This window comes from Protopterus annectens, chromosome 2.part1 (assembly GCF_019279795.1).
Source record: "Protopterus annectens isolate FY-2018-M chromosome 2.part1, PAN1.0, whole genome shotgun sequence".
NCBI classification, from domain to species: Eukaryota; Metazoa; Chordata; order Ceratodontiformes; family Protopteridae; genus Protopterus; species Protopterus annectens.
Window position 1 is genome coordinate 1,194,551,357 of NC_056729.1, and position 13,610 is coordinate 1,194,564,966.

Genomic DNA, 13,610 nt, shown 5'->3' on the forward strand with positions numbered 1-13,610 from the left:
GGAAAAAAAAAACAGTTTGTCAGACTGTCTAGATTAATCAGTATTGATAGTGTTTTTGAAAAAGAATGTGATGTTTTGACTTCTCTTTTCATGCAGAAGAATTACCCATTTCACCTGGTTAACAGCATCAGAAATGACGTTACTGTTAATAGATACACTAGATTTAAACCTATTTTAAAATATGGTTTTGTCCCCAACAAGAATACTTCTAATGTCGATGATGATAGTTGGTCTATTAGTTTTACTTTACCTATTAGTAGGGACATGCAGAGTATCAGAAGCATTTTAAATAATAATTGGAGGATATTATCTAGTGATAACTCCATTAAAGATGTTATAGGGCCAGTCCCTAAGTTTTCTTTTAAAAAACAAAACTTTCAAATCCATGTTTGAGGGAAAGGATAAACCTTTTTTGTTAACACAACACACTCAGATCAATAATTCAAAAGGAATGTTCACTTGTGGCAAGTGTGTAGCATGTAATTTTATTTTTACAGGTGACAAATACTGTTTCACACACTGCAGTGTACCAGTATTTTTTAAAAAAGCTACAATTGCAACAGCACTTTGGTAGTATATGCAGCCATATGCCCATCCTGTTCTTATACAACTGTTTTCTCATGATATAAAATTCATAATATTCAGTAATAAAATTACATAGTAAAATAAAAATAAAAATTTAAAAATGTTAAAAATACAACTATTAATTGTGTCTCACAATGAACACACAACACTGTGGGAAACTTGTAGCTCGATGAGTATAATCAACTTGGAACAACACCTACCCTACTATTAATATTACTTTTTTCTTACCCAATCTAGGCCTTTAACAGGGGCTTGGTGGGAATACAATTATGAATTTTATATCATGCGTAAACAGTTATATAACTGTTTAGTTATTTTATATGTATTTTCATAATTTTAAATGGTTGTTGTGTTAAGAGAATCCATATCAGGATGAGTCATTCAGTATCCATGAAATTAATATTCATGAGATCAAATTGGTGTATCACGGGATTGGATAATTTGAATTAATTAGTACTATTTAAAGGCTGTTAGTTTTAGAAACGGTGTTCTGAAGAAGTCTATGGAGGATAGATGAAAGCGCTTAACCTGATGTACTAATAAACAACAGTTTTGGTATTTTCTGTCTCTTTCCTTGGAACTGGACACTCATTTTTCACCAGTTATATCGCATTTATTGACTGGCAATTGTTGGGTTTGACTGGTGTAGTTTACTTACTTATTATGGGTGACCATCTCTTGCTGAAGTCACTGTAGCTTGAACTTTTTTTGCCCAAGGGAGCATTTACTCTAACTTTGTTCATTCAGTGTGAGTGCAATATGTAACTGCTCACAATGCGCTTCTTTTTTCATCCTCACAAACCCTGTGGAGAAAGTGCAATCATATAGACAGTGCAAGGCAGCTTTTTGTGTTTATTAAGGATTGCTTGTCCTCAGAGATCTCAGGTGATAATGGTGATGTAAGGGAGGAGTGGACAGTTTCCCATGTGGCAGACAGTGCACAAGGGCTTCCTGCAAAATGCTGTTATTGAAATTTTCAGTATGTAAAGTTTGTCTGTAAAGTGAACAGGTTTTGAGTGTATGTGTTTTAAGCATTTGTACAGTATTCAAGCTGTCAGGTTTGGGAGTATTTTTGTTGAGGAAGTGTGAATTGAGCTACTTAGTGTTCATGAAACCTAGTGCATCCCTTTCATTCATTCATTCACTGCTTAATTGAATTCAGTGTTGCAGATGATCCAACAACTCACTAGGAACAAGGCAGAGGAACTATCCTGATTGAAACATCAACAATTCTCAGGATCTCTTCCATACACACACACACACACACACACACACACACACACACACACACACACACACACACAAAACTACACTCTCAACTACAACTACAGTGTCAGTACTAGAAAATAAATTCAAGTACCTAGTATACTCACTGTCACACAGCATGCACACATAGAAACGGGCAGTTTGGAGGAATGCCATTTCACCCACGGCTCATTTTTGGAATTTGGGTGGTCACTGGAATACTTGGTGCAAACTCATGTGGACGTAGGTTCAATTTGCAGACTCCCCAAAGAAAGTGTTTGCCCACTGAGAAGCAAACCTGAGAAGCAAGCACTGTGAGGCAGCAGTACTAACCCCTGAACTGTTGGGACCCCATTTCAAATTGGTAAGTTGTTTTGTCTTTGATGCCAAATTTCTGTACTGTGTATTTGTTATTAATGTTGCCTGTTTGATGTCTGAACTTAAGCACCTTAATAAATATATACCTACATGAATAAATTATATAATATCGGATACAATTCTGGCAAGAAACAGAAGCAGGTAAATAAAATTCATATATTCATATGTATGACAGTTCTGTATGATTCTGACCCCCCCCCCAATAGATTACTTAAATGGAATCATCAGATGTAATTTACAAGGAGACTTGGTTTTGATGCCTGGAAGGTAATAAGGGTGAGGCTTCTCTCCCCGGAAATGATGCTTCGATTTATTTTTCAGTACTGACACTGTAGTGCAGTATAAAGATGGAAGTTGCTTCATTCATGAAGTTCCATCCTTCAGATGAGTTTGACAGTAGCTTGAGTGGATGTGAAAGATCCTATGACACTTATTGTAGAGGCAGGGGCTCACTACTTTTGTTTAGAATCTTGTAAAATGTTCTTATATAACATCTTATACTTTTGTATACACATAAAATTTGTATTGTAAAACATTTACCTTAATTTTCTTCTCTTTGTGTATTACATCATTTACAGTCATTGTCATTTTCTCAATTCTCTCCCATTATTTTCCATGTAGCATATTTATATTTTTGTTTTCTTCATTTATTATGCATATATATATATATATATATATATATAATCTGTCATTGATCTGTGTCACAGTACTCACCTCCTCAAGTTCCCCATACTCAGTATAATAACTAACTCTAGTATGGCATGGAATATATTTAATTTCAGCTGATCCTCTGTTTCTCATATCTTCATATCCTACCATAGCAAAATATTTTTTTTTGTTTCCACTTCTTTCTTAACAATGTCTTTTGTAGTACTTTTCATACTTTTTACAGACCCACATTTCACAAAGTCTTTCTGATTCAAAAGTTTGCTTACAAAAACTTCCTTAACAGTGCCTTCCATTCACTACATTATGTTATAAATTATCTCTTATATTTATTTTTTTGCATTTATTTGTCTGGCACATTTCTGCCCGGGCCACCTCTGAAAGTTAGCTTTGTTCCAAGTTGGACTTTCCTGGTAAACAAATGTTAAATAAATAAAATTATTTAATTTACTGACCACTATGTCACATTCAGGACCTCATATTGTATTTCATTATTATTACTTCATGACTTCTCTCTCCCTATTCTATATACTCTCTAAATAATTCTCGTTTCTTTCTGTCACCATACCATACATATCCTTATTTCATTTTCCTTTTGTAACTTTCTAATTCTGTACCCCATCTCTTACAGTGCAACTTTATCACCTCCATCTTCTTAGTCCTCAGTTCCTTTTTTCTCCATCAAATACTTTTTGTATTCATGTTCATTTTTCTAACATTTCCTCTTCCAGCCTAAAGTACCACTTTAAAAATTCTGTCGCATCATCAGTCCATAGTTCAACATCACTGCCTTCTATATTTCTTGGCAGGATACTGCTTAGACCCCCATACTAATGAAAAGGATATTCTATTTCATTTCCATTCTCTTGGCTATTCCAGTTATGCTTGTAATATAGAGTGTTAACATGGGAAATGCATGTTTAAACACGTGCCATTTTTTTCTCATTTAATACCCACTTCTTCCATTTGTCAACTTTCTCATTCATTTGGTAATTCTTCCCAGTTTTTTATAATCCCCTTTAAACCTCACCATATCCATAATTTGGTTATAAATACTCCTGCATACGTAGGTTACATTCATTCTTTATTAATGTAAAAAAAAACTCACTTTTCTCTGCATTAACCTTTACTACCTCTTCTGCTTTGAAATCCTAAGAAATCCTTTCCACTGTATGTACTGACTCTTCATAGTGCTCACATTTTGGAATATCATCCACAAATGCAGCTGGTCTTATTTCCTTTCCACACTTATTTGTAAAGCCATCTTATTTCTTCTGCTTTCTCTGTTTATTTTAGAGTTGCTGCATTAACAGAAAATGCTAAGTATTCCCACCTGTTTACTGTAATATAAAATATTCAGCAGTTTCCTCACTTTGCCATCTACCTCTGTTTTCTGTAATACTCTGCTCAGAATCCTTTTATCTACTTTATCAGAGGAACTGGGAAGGAGTCCTCAGCAACGAATACGCACGATTACACTTTATGATCTGAATTACCATTCTCACTTTCTCAGATGTTGCTTGTGCTGCATCCACCACTTTCCCAGCCAAATATATTTCTGTATACAGGCAGTATCATCTTGCTTTCTCCCTGTGAAACTGCTTCATTTATCCTGAGAATCTGATACCTATTCTTCATTGCTATGAAATCAGGTAGGTACTGTTACCTCAAAAAAGACATTAAAAAACTGGAATAACAGAGAGAGCAGTAATTGGAATACCACAACCGAATGTCTCATCACTCATTGCCTTCCAAGGGTTAAACCAGCATTTTATCCACCATATTTTATAATATTCCACTCTAAATAATTTGCTAGCTTTCAATAAGGTAAATACGTTTGCCGTGATTCAATGTGGTAAATGTATTTGTTGGTTGATAGGTAAAGATAATTGTTGGGTTATTAATAGTTATAAGCATTTTATGTAATTCGGATGTAATCATGATATATCAAAAGTTGTTTATGGTATTTATTGTGACAGCAGTCCACTTTATTGGTATATAGCTAAAAGAAAAGTGAAGATTAGGTTACAAGATTATGTTAAAGTAAATTAATCTTTAAGTGCAGTACTTTTACATGTGAATCAGTAACGGTGGTAATGTTGGATCCATTCATTGTTTTTTGTACTGTATTCTGGATAAATATTGAGATGTTGAAGAGAGATTGCAAACAAAGGAACCATTTTTCATTTTGAAATTTATTACACTCAGTTTGAAGTACTGAATTTAGAGTTAGTTGAGAGCACTTGACATGATTTACTGTCTTTGTTTTTGAGATATTTCTCTGTTCCTTTAAAACCTGTTTACTGGTTTTAGTTGGGTTGTTAAATGTGGGGGATAAAATGTTGGTTTAACCCTTAGAAGGCATTCAGTGCCAAGATGTTAGGTTGTCATATTCCAATAAATCTCTGTCTCTTATTCTGGGTTGGGATAATAATAGTTAAGATGTTTATACCTCACAGACACAAGTTGGTTTGATTCTTACCTTTGGGGATATTGGATAGGCTTAAAATGGTACACAGTGGCAACTAACCTAGTATTTACCTATGAACTTATTCCAGTTATTTCTTTATATTTTTGGTGACCCAAAACATCCTACTTCCCTTTCCTTATTTTTCACAGGCTTGCCCTTGCAGTAACTCTTGCTACATTCTTATTGGTATCCACTTTGAAGGTGACTAGCATCTATCTTGGTCTCCACTATTGGTTTCTCCATAGAGGTACTTGTCAGTGTCAGGACAACATGGGAGTTATGGAGATACACTGCAGAAGGACTACACCATGTTCCATTATTCACATGGTTCTGAAGCACACTGTTTCCACCTGTTCCTCTTTCTGGATGACTTTGTGGTCACCTGGCAGGAAGAAATGTCCCTAGAATGCTGTGTAGCTATGTTTTGAAATAACTACCACCACTCACAGTCCAAAGGGATGCCAAAAGATGGGGCATTGCTGCATTTCTAGAGGGCTTTCTGGAGCACTTCTACATCAAATATTGTTTTGTACAGTTCCCATTATATATATATATATATATATATATATATATATATATATATATATATATATATATATATATATATATATATAAATATATATATAAGATCAGTACTGATCCCTGAAGGAACTTTTCACCGAAGCACAAATAGCCGGGCATACTTCCACGAAAGTGCTTTTTACCAAAAAAGCACTTTCACTGAAGTATGCCTGCAGCTAGAGAGAGTAGTGGGGGACTGACTGTTGCGGAGATTGTACTACGGTACGGATAAGGGAATATTCCCTTTTCCTAACTGTAATGCGATCTCGTAGTGAGAATATTAAAGTAAGGGGGTATGGGGGGTGCAGGGGGGCTTGCCCCCTTGCATAAAAGTAGATTTATTGTTTTTTTTTTTAACGTACTTTAACAAAAGTGCTTTCATTAAAGTGTGTTCGGTGATTGTGGATTCGGACTATTGAACTTTCATTCAATAGTCCTAGATCCATATATATATATATATATATATATATATATATATATATATATATATATAGGAATCACTATTCAAAGGGGTGGTTGCTGGGTTAGGAGATTGGGTTTTTGTAGAAATTGCCTTAGCATGTCTTAATTAGGTGAAATTAGCAAAATGAAGTACTTGCTGCAGACATTACAATATGCTTCCATGTTGTGTTTCTGTCATAGGTCAATCCTGGTAATGTGAGCATGTAATGAAACCATACACATTCTGGTGGTATCACTGTGCACTAATCCAGTGTTTATTAGAACCTGCATACTTTTGTCTCTTTGGCATGGTCCTTACTGATGCTTAAGCTGCTGTTTTCTGGTTGTATCATGTCTCCAGAGAGTTGATCAGCTATCCATAGAATGTTACCCCCACCTCTACACCCACGTTGAGCCCTTCACTGTAGTATTTTTTTTTTTACCTTTAGAGATTATCATGGAGGTCATTAAATGTATCTTACATATAATCAATTCAGAAGTAAAACTGTATGATGTGATCTTGACTGTTCTGTAGTTGAAAACATTCAAGAAAATAATTTAGTTGCAGTCTGGTATCCTAGACCACTGCAATTGTCTAAGTTGTACCGTGACTTATTTTAGTTGTAAAAATGTGCTAATTCCACTTACCCCCTTTTTCACAGACGAAGGAAAGGAGGTGGAGTAACTCCAGACCTCAGTCAACAAGCCCATGAGAAAAAAAAGAGACCGAGTTCGTCCTCTTACAAGCTAAGGAAAGTGAAATCTTTGGTAAGTAATCATATCTGCCTTTTTTAGAATTTTCCAGTGATAATGTTTATTCTAATACTGCAGTTCTACTTTTAGACTTAAAGCATAACACTAGCCTGTAAAGTTTCACTGTGCTATAGTTCTCAGACTCCCATCTGGATGTGATTTTACAGGAAGGTTAAATTAATTGTTCCATGTTTTACATTATACAAATATAAGCAGGTTATTTTGTAAAACATATTTATTTAAGATACACATGTAAAATATAAATATTTTTGCTTCTCATCTGTTATACAGCAAGAAAATCTGAAGCTCACTAACCAAAACATGCTTTCTGGCACTATGCTCAAAAGGATTTGATTTAATCTGCTAATCTGTGTGCTACAATATCTGGTTCACACACTCTCCGAAGTCCCACCTCAGCAAGGAGCTGTATTACCCTTACATCATCATCATCATCATCATCTAATTCCAGGTCATTGTCTGAATTGGCATTGTGTCAGAAATATAACCTCAAGCAGTAGATATTTTATTTTATCTTATCCATTCAATAGAAATGGGCAGAAAAAGTAAGTGGATCCCAGTCCTTTTACAAAGGAAATGGTCATTTAGGAACTTCAAAGATAAAAAAGTGGAGTCTGATGAGGTCCATCCTAGTGTTTTAGAGAAGTGAGGTGAGAACTTATAATACCTTTAACTTACTTTCTCAACAGAATATGAATGGACATTAAAGATTCTGAATTCAAGATGGATTCAATTTCGATTCCTCTTTACAAGACTGGAAACAAGACAGAGGCCACACACTATAGGCCAAGTCAGTATTACCTTAGCTGCAATTAAAATCAGAGGTTGAAGGCAGCTGATCTGTCAGTTTGATCTCAACTTTGAATAAAATCATGGGATCTCCAGGAAAGGAAAGAATTCTGAAATACCTAGAAGGTGCTGCAACACTATACTCAAGGCAGCAATTTCATATCGGAAAGACAAAGTATTGTTTTGAATTATCAATTCTGAAAGCAAACAGAATCAGAGTATGTGTTAAGCCTACTTAGATTTTGGCAAGGCACTGGGCAGAATACCACAGACAGAGTTAGTGAAAAAGTTAACCTTGCAGTGGGTCAGGTCCTGAAGATTTTGTTGAAATGTTACTTTTGACAAAAGAGAATTGGCCTAGTGGTGCATTGCTCTGACTCTAGTACACAGGGTCATGGGTTCAGTACTTGGCAGTGGTGTCTTTCTACCACCAGTGTCCCTGCTGGACATGGAAAACAGGTGCTGACTTTGTGGGAACAAAGGTGAAATTCTTGGCTAGGCTTATAAGGGCCTCCAGGCCAATAGCCTAGTATCGTCCTATGAACCTATGAATCAGCTGTTTGATCAATTCCCATTTTTTGTGCATTATAGGTGGATTTATTCATGGTCAGCTAACAGCAGTTTTAATGAAATCTCTCCTTCTGTGATCTTAGAGTTGGTATATTTAAGTTGCAGGAGGTGAGGGGTGCATGGAGGGTTTGCTCCCTGGCAAAAACAATTGTTGTCTATATTTTTTACTTTTTAACTAAATATTCTGTAATGTGGTTGATGGCATGTTATTCGACTTGGGGAGGTTTCACTGTTTTGTTTTATAATCAGAGTGGGCCATTCATTTGTAGCTTGGGTAAAACATTGGCTACACAAAAAGACATGGAGATCCTAAGTAACTACCATCTGTTTAAATGAAAAGATAGATGTTCATCATTCTCATTGCTGCAGTAGCCTATGGGGTTGTATCTTGCTAAGGATACAACAACAGGATAGCTTCTTAAAGCTTTAATCTCCTTCCACACACTTACTCTGGCTGTATAGGCTGAACCCTTTTTGGAGGGGGTTGTATGTACAGCCACAGTGTCTGAAAATCTTCAGTACTTTCTTGCTGCCTCTTGTATATGCATCTCTGATGGTCTACAGGAATAGCAGACAGTCTACACGTTCATGTCAGACCGATAAGCCCCCTTTAGGGAATCCTTCCACACTACATTTCTTGAATTTTTTTAATTTTCTGCATAGTTTTTGTCAGACTTGTGGTACAACACTTTAAGCTTTTTAGAAACATTGGTATGCATTCCTCAGTTACCGCTATTGTAGTCTAGGAATCACTTTCTAGGTATCCAGTGTAGCTTTAAGCTATAATGGCTAATTTTCCATGGATTTTAAGCTAGTTATAGAGTGTTTCATATATGAATATTGCATTTCACCCAGGGAACAGTGTTTTGTAGTTTAGGTGTTTGTGTACACTTCAGGATTGCCTTCTTATTTTAATATTATTGTTATTATTTCTAGGAGTTTACTAAAGTGTATGATTATTCTGTATGTCTATAATATTTGATTGTGTACTGCTTGTGTAACTTTGTGTTGGGGTTTGAAAGTTTGGGGAAGGATCATGTGTTGCTTATGTGAACTAAGTGACAACTGAATACTCCTCCTAGTGTATCTGACAGGCCATCTGGCTTTTTTCATGGCTACAGCATGCATTCTTACCCGGGCCTGCTGTTCCTTCCTCCAATGTAGCTAAAAAGAAAAAGCAGTTAAAGCACAAGCTCTTGCTTGTTGTGCAGGTTCAGTCAGTGCCTCAGCCATTGGAAGGTGACTGCAGTAGCCATTGCTAGTTCCTCACACCACTTACTGCTTGCCTTAAATCCCTCTGTTGTAATCTTTCTGGCCATTATGGATCAGGAGTCAAACACGAACTCTTTAGCAGTTCCAATGTTTGTTGTAGGCATGGGAGAACAATCCAATTCAGGTGCTGAAGACATTCCACTGGAGTCCTCTTTGGATGGCCAGGGAAAAAATACCACTTGCCTAGGATGAGATACCTTCTCTTTTTAGGTCTTTATCCAGATATATCTCTGTGAGAAAGAAACAGAAAATTAATCATTGTGTGGTAAAAATGATGCTGTTACCTTAAATAAGAGTTCTGTTGCAGGTTTTTAGTCTTGGGTGTCAAGTGCTAAGTGTCTTATCATATTTATTATTCTTGTACTCCTAAGAAGGAGAAAGATATTTGTTCAGATTATTCTGATGTTGACAGAGACAGGGTGCTATCACCCTAGGGGTCCATAACACAAGACTGTGATTCTGTAAACAGTGAATCTGAATTGAAACATTTGTAGACTTTCTCTTTTTCTGAGAACATCTGCCAGCTTAAGGATGTTTTTTCTTTGGAACAGGTTAACGTTCACCTTGAATTGGGAAGATATTATGATTCATTAGAACACAAAGCCCACATCGTGCACCCATTCCTCCTATTCCCCCAGCCTTGGAGCATGCTTTCAGTGCTGCCAGTGATATTCCTGACACCGCTTATCTGTACCTAAAAAGGCAGATAACTTTTATAAAGTCTCTCAAGCTAACAGATATCTTTTTTCTCATCTTCGAGCATACCCAGCTGCCATCTCTCCAACTACTCCTAATAACAACAGATGCCAGTTTCTGAGGACAAAGAGGGTAAACTTTTGGACAGACTGGGTAAGAGATTTTGTCTTTACCTTTAGTCAGGATTCTCAGTTACCAGGGCTATATGTGGACGTTTCAGCTTAAATGTAATAGTTTGAGAGAATTTTCTACTTCCCCATCCCCTGAAGGGAGGTTATGCTGAAATCAGATTGTGGCTAACTTGTCTCAGGTCTCTAAATGTGCATTGAAATGTGTGTATGATTGTGCTGACACTGTATCTAGAGTTTCTGCTTCAGCCATGATATTGTGAGCATTTACCTGGGTATGTAAACAGAAGTTTTTAGATTACTTAAAGTTAGAAAACCTATATTCTTCTTTAGACATGGAGGTTTTATTTGGGACTTCTGCTATGCAAGTGCTCAAACAATGGGATGAGAGAGGCAATTTAATGCAAGGAGTTTTTTGGATTTTTCAGGTCCTCGAGTGCTTTCTGTCTAAATCGTCTACTCCCTTTAGGAGACAAAAGAGCAAGCAGGGCCTCTTGGTAATAAACATGCTTCTAAGAAGAGATAGCAAGAGAGTTCTAATGGAAATCCGAAAAAGAAAGGACCTTTCCAAAAAAGAGTGAGTTGCCTTCCTCAGAATGTATTTGCCAGAAAACAGATCACAACCTCCTTCCCTTGCTGCCTTATAGTTTTTCTGAATGCTCCTTTTTGTCATCACATCGTTTAAGACAAATGAGTATTAAAGGTCATTCAGTAAGGTTACAGTTGGCAGTGGTAAGAAAAGCCCCATCCTTTCAGGGAAACCCCCCTCACCCACCCAAACAAGCAGAACTGTTTCATCCAGTACTCCAAAATATGTTAGATGCAGGTATAATATAGCTTGTTCCTGCAGACTAAGTGGAAAATTATTACACAATGTTTCTGGTTCCAAAGAAGGATTACTCTTGGAGACCAGTGCTGGATTTCTCTTCTGTCAGTCTTTTTCTAAAGATTCTAAAGTTCAAAATGCTGACCCTTCAAACAGTATTAGCTATGTTCTTAAATTAGAGCCTTATGGTAACATTAGACCTAAAAATGCTTATCATCACATTGCAATAGCAAGCATCTTCAAGAGATTTCTAAAATTATGTATCTGGGTCACATTATCAGTTCTCTGCATTAACCTTTGAACTGTCCACTACAACAAGGATGTTTACAAAGTGTCTAGCCCCAGCAGTGGTCACTGCAGATTACAAGGTGTCCACATTTTTCTTATTTAGATGACGTGCTTATTTGTGCAGAGTCGTTCCTGCTGTCAGGAGTCCCTAACAAAGGTAAATTCCTTCATGAAAATCTGGGATTTCAGATAAATCTGCAAAAATTCATCTTTAATCCCTCACAAGGATTCTGTTTTTAGGTTGTGTTATAGACAGTGTCTCAAAAGGCTTTCCTTCCTCAAGAAACAATGGATTTCTATCTGGAGGTCTTCCTGATCTTTTCTCACTAGTCTCAAGCTATTTCCAGAGAATTTCTCAAGATATTAGGCCTTATGGGCTTCCATGATTCTCATGATTTCTTTTGCCAGGTTACATATGAAAGATACACTAGTACCTTAAAAAAGCATGTGGACCCAATATTATGTCTTTGGAGTTTGAGTGTAATCACGGGTCAAGTCAGAACTGCTTTGGTGTAGAGATCAAATGGCTCAAAATCCAGGTCTCCTTTTTTCTTTAACCAGTCCATCACAATCTGTACAGACCAATTCCTCAGATTTTGCTTGGGGAGCAGTTTCATTGGGGGTAAAAGTGCAAGGACTATGAGACAATTTGGACAGATCAAAGCACATCACTATAAAAGAAATGTTGGCAATGATTCTTACCATAAAATCTCTACACCATCAATGGGACCCAGATTCCTTACAGACTGTGACAGACAATACCACAGTCATGTGGTACATAAACAAGGGACACCAAGTTATACCTTCTGCTCTGGCCGGAAATGATAGCTCTTCAGCACTCCTTAACTCTTCTAGCATCTTACAAACTGTCAGAGCAAAGCATAGTAGCAAACAAGCTAAGCAGATCCTGGGCAGACCCTCATGAGTGGAAACTCAGTACATAGGTGTATATATGGGCTTTGCTCTCAGTGTGTATATACTAAGCATTAGCCAAACTACTAGATATTAAAAATAGATCCTCTAAGACCACGCCACCCCAGACCAAGAAACACATGTACATTTTCACCTTTTCAGTTTTTTTTAAACACAAGACATCTTTAGTAAACTATCGCTTATGATGTAGGCAATCTTACATTTATATAAATGAAAACAAACCATATTGACACAATCTTTGTTGGAAACATTTTACATCACAAACCATACTGTCATAATCCCAGTTACAAACATTGTACACCCCTTATACTCTACCCAATCATTGTCAGTCAAACATTATATAGCTCATTCAAGTCCTGCCTTCTTTTAAACCTCATTTCCTCCCCTTTGTGTATTGTTCCCACAATTCCCATTTTTTTCCTATATAGTTTCCTCCTACCCTTTTATAAAGATCCCAATTCCAGTTGTTTTATCTCTGTTACTATATTCACAACTTCTAGTACAGTTAGTTCAGACTTTGATTTCCATTTTTTAGTAATTGTTTTTTTTGGCAGCCACCATAATTAGACTCAGCAAGGCTTTACTATGTCTAGGCAATTCCATTTCTTTATCATGTCTCAGAAAAATCATTTCCCTAGTTACACTAAGTTGGTCACCCAGCATCCCTGGCAGCGTAGTCTGCAGGGAATCTTTAAAGTCTGCCAACTCATTACACTCCCAGAAAATATGTTCCCGATTTATTTATTTGCAGTTTGTTTACTGGGAAAGTTTGTTGGGCCAAAAATGAGCCCATTTTCAACGGAGGCCCAGGAGAAAAGCTCCAAAACAGTTTTACAATAAAAATAACAGAAAGTTCAAATGCAGTTATACAATAGAAATCAACCGAATATCACGATAGAATTTTACAATTAAAATTGACAGTAAGACTATTATACTTAGATTTTAAATTAAAGAGTGAAAAAAGTTTTAAAATTTATACATTTATGGGAAT

At 36.4% G+C, this 13,610-nt stretch overlaps 1 protein-coding gene across 5 annotated transcripts in view; it reads left to right on the plus strand.

Annotated features, from left to right (window-relative positions):
• The window catches only part of FBXO16 (F-box protein 16), an 872,321-nt gene that overhangs the window by 665,575 nt on the left and 193,136 nt on the right, over nucleotides 1-13,610 (plus strand). For all 5 annotated transcript variants that reach the window (XM_044062723.1, XM_044062722.1, XM_044062721.1 and 2 more), the window contains one exon: nucleotides 7,009-7,114. In XM_044062723.1, coding sequence (XP_043918658.1) covers nucleotides 7,009-7,114 — 106 coding nt within the window. The remainder of the gene's footprint in view (nucleotides 1-7,008; nucleotides 7,115-13,610) is intronic.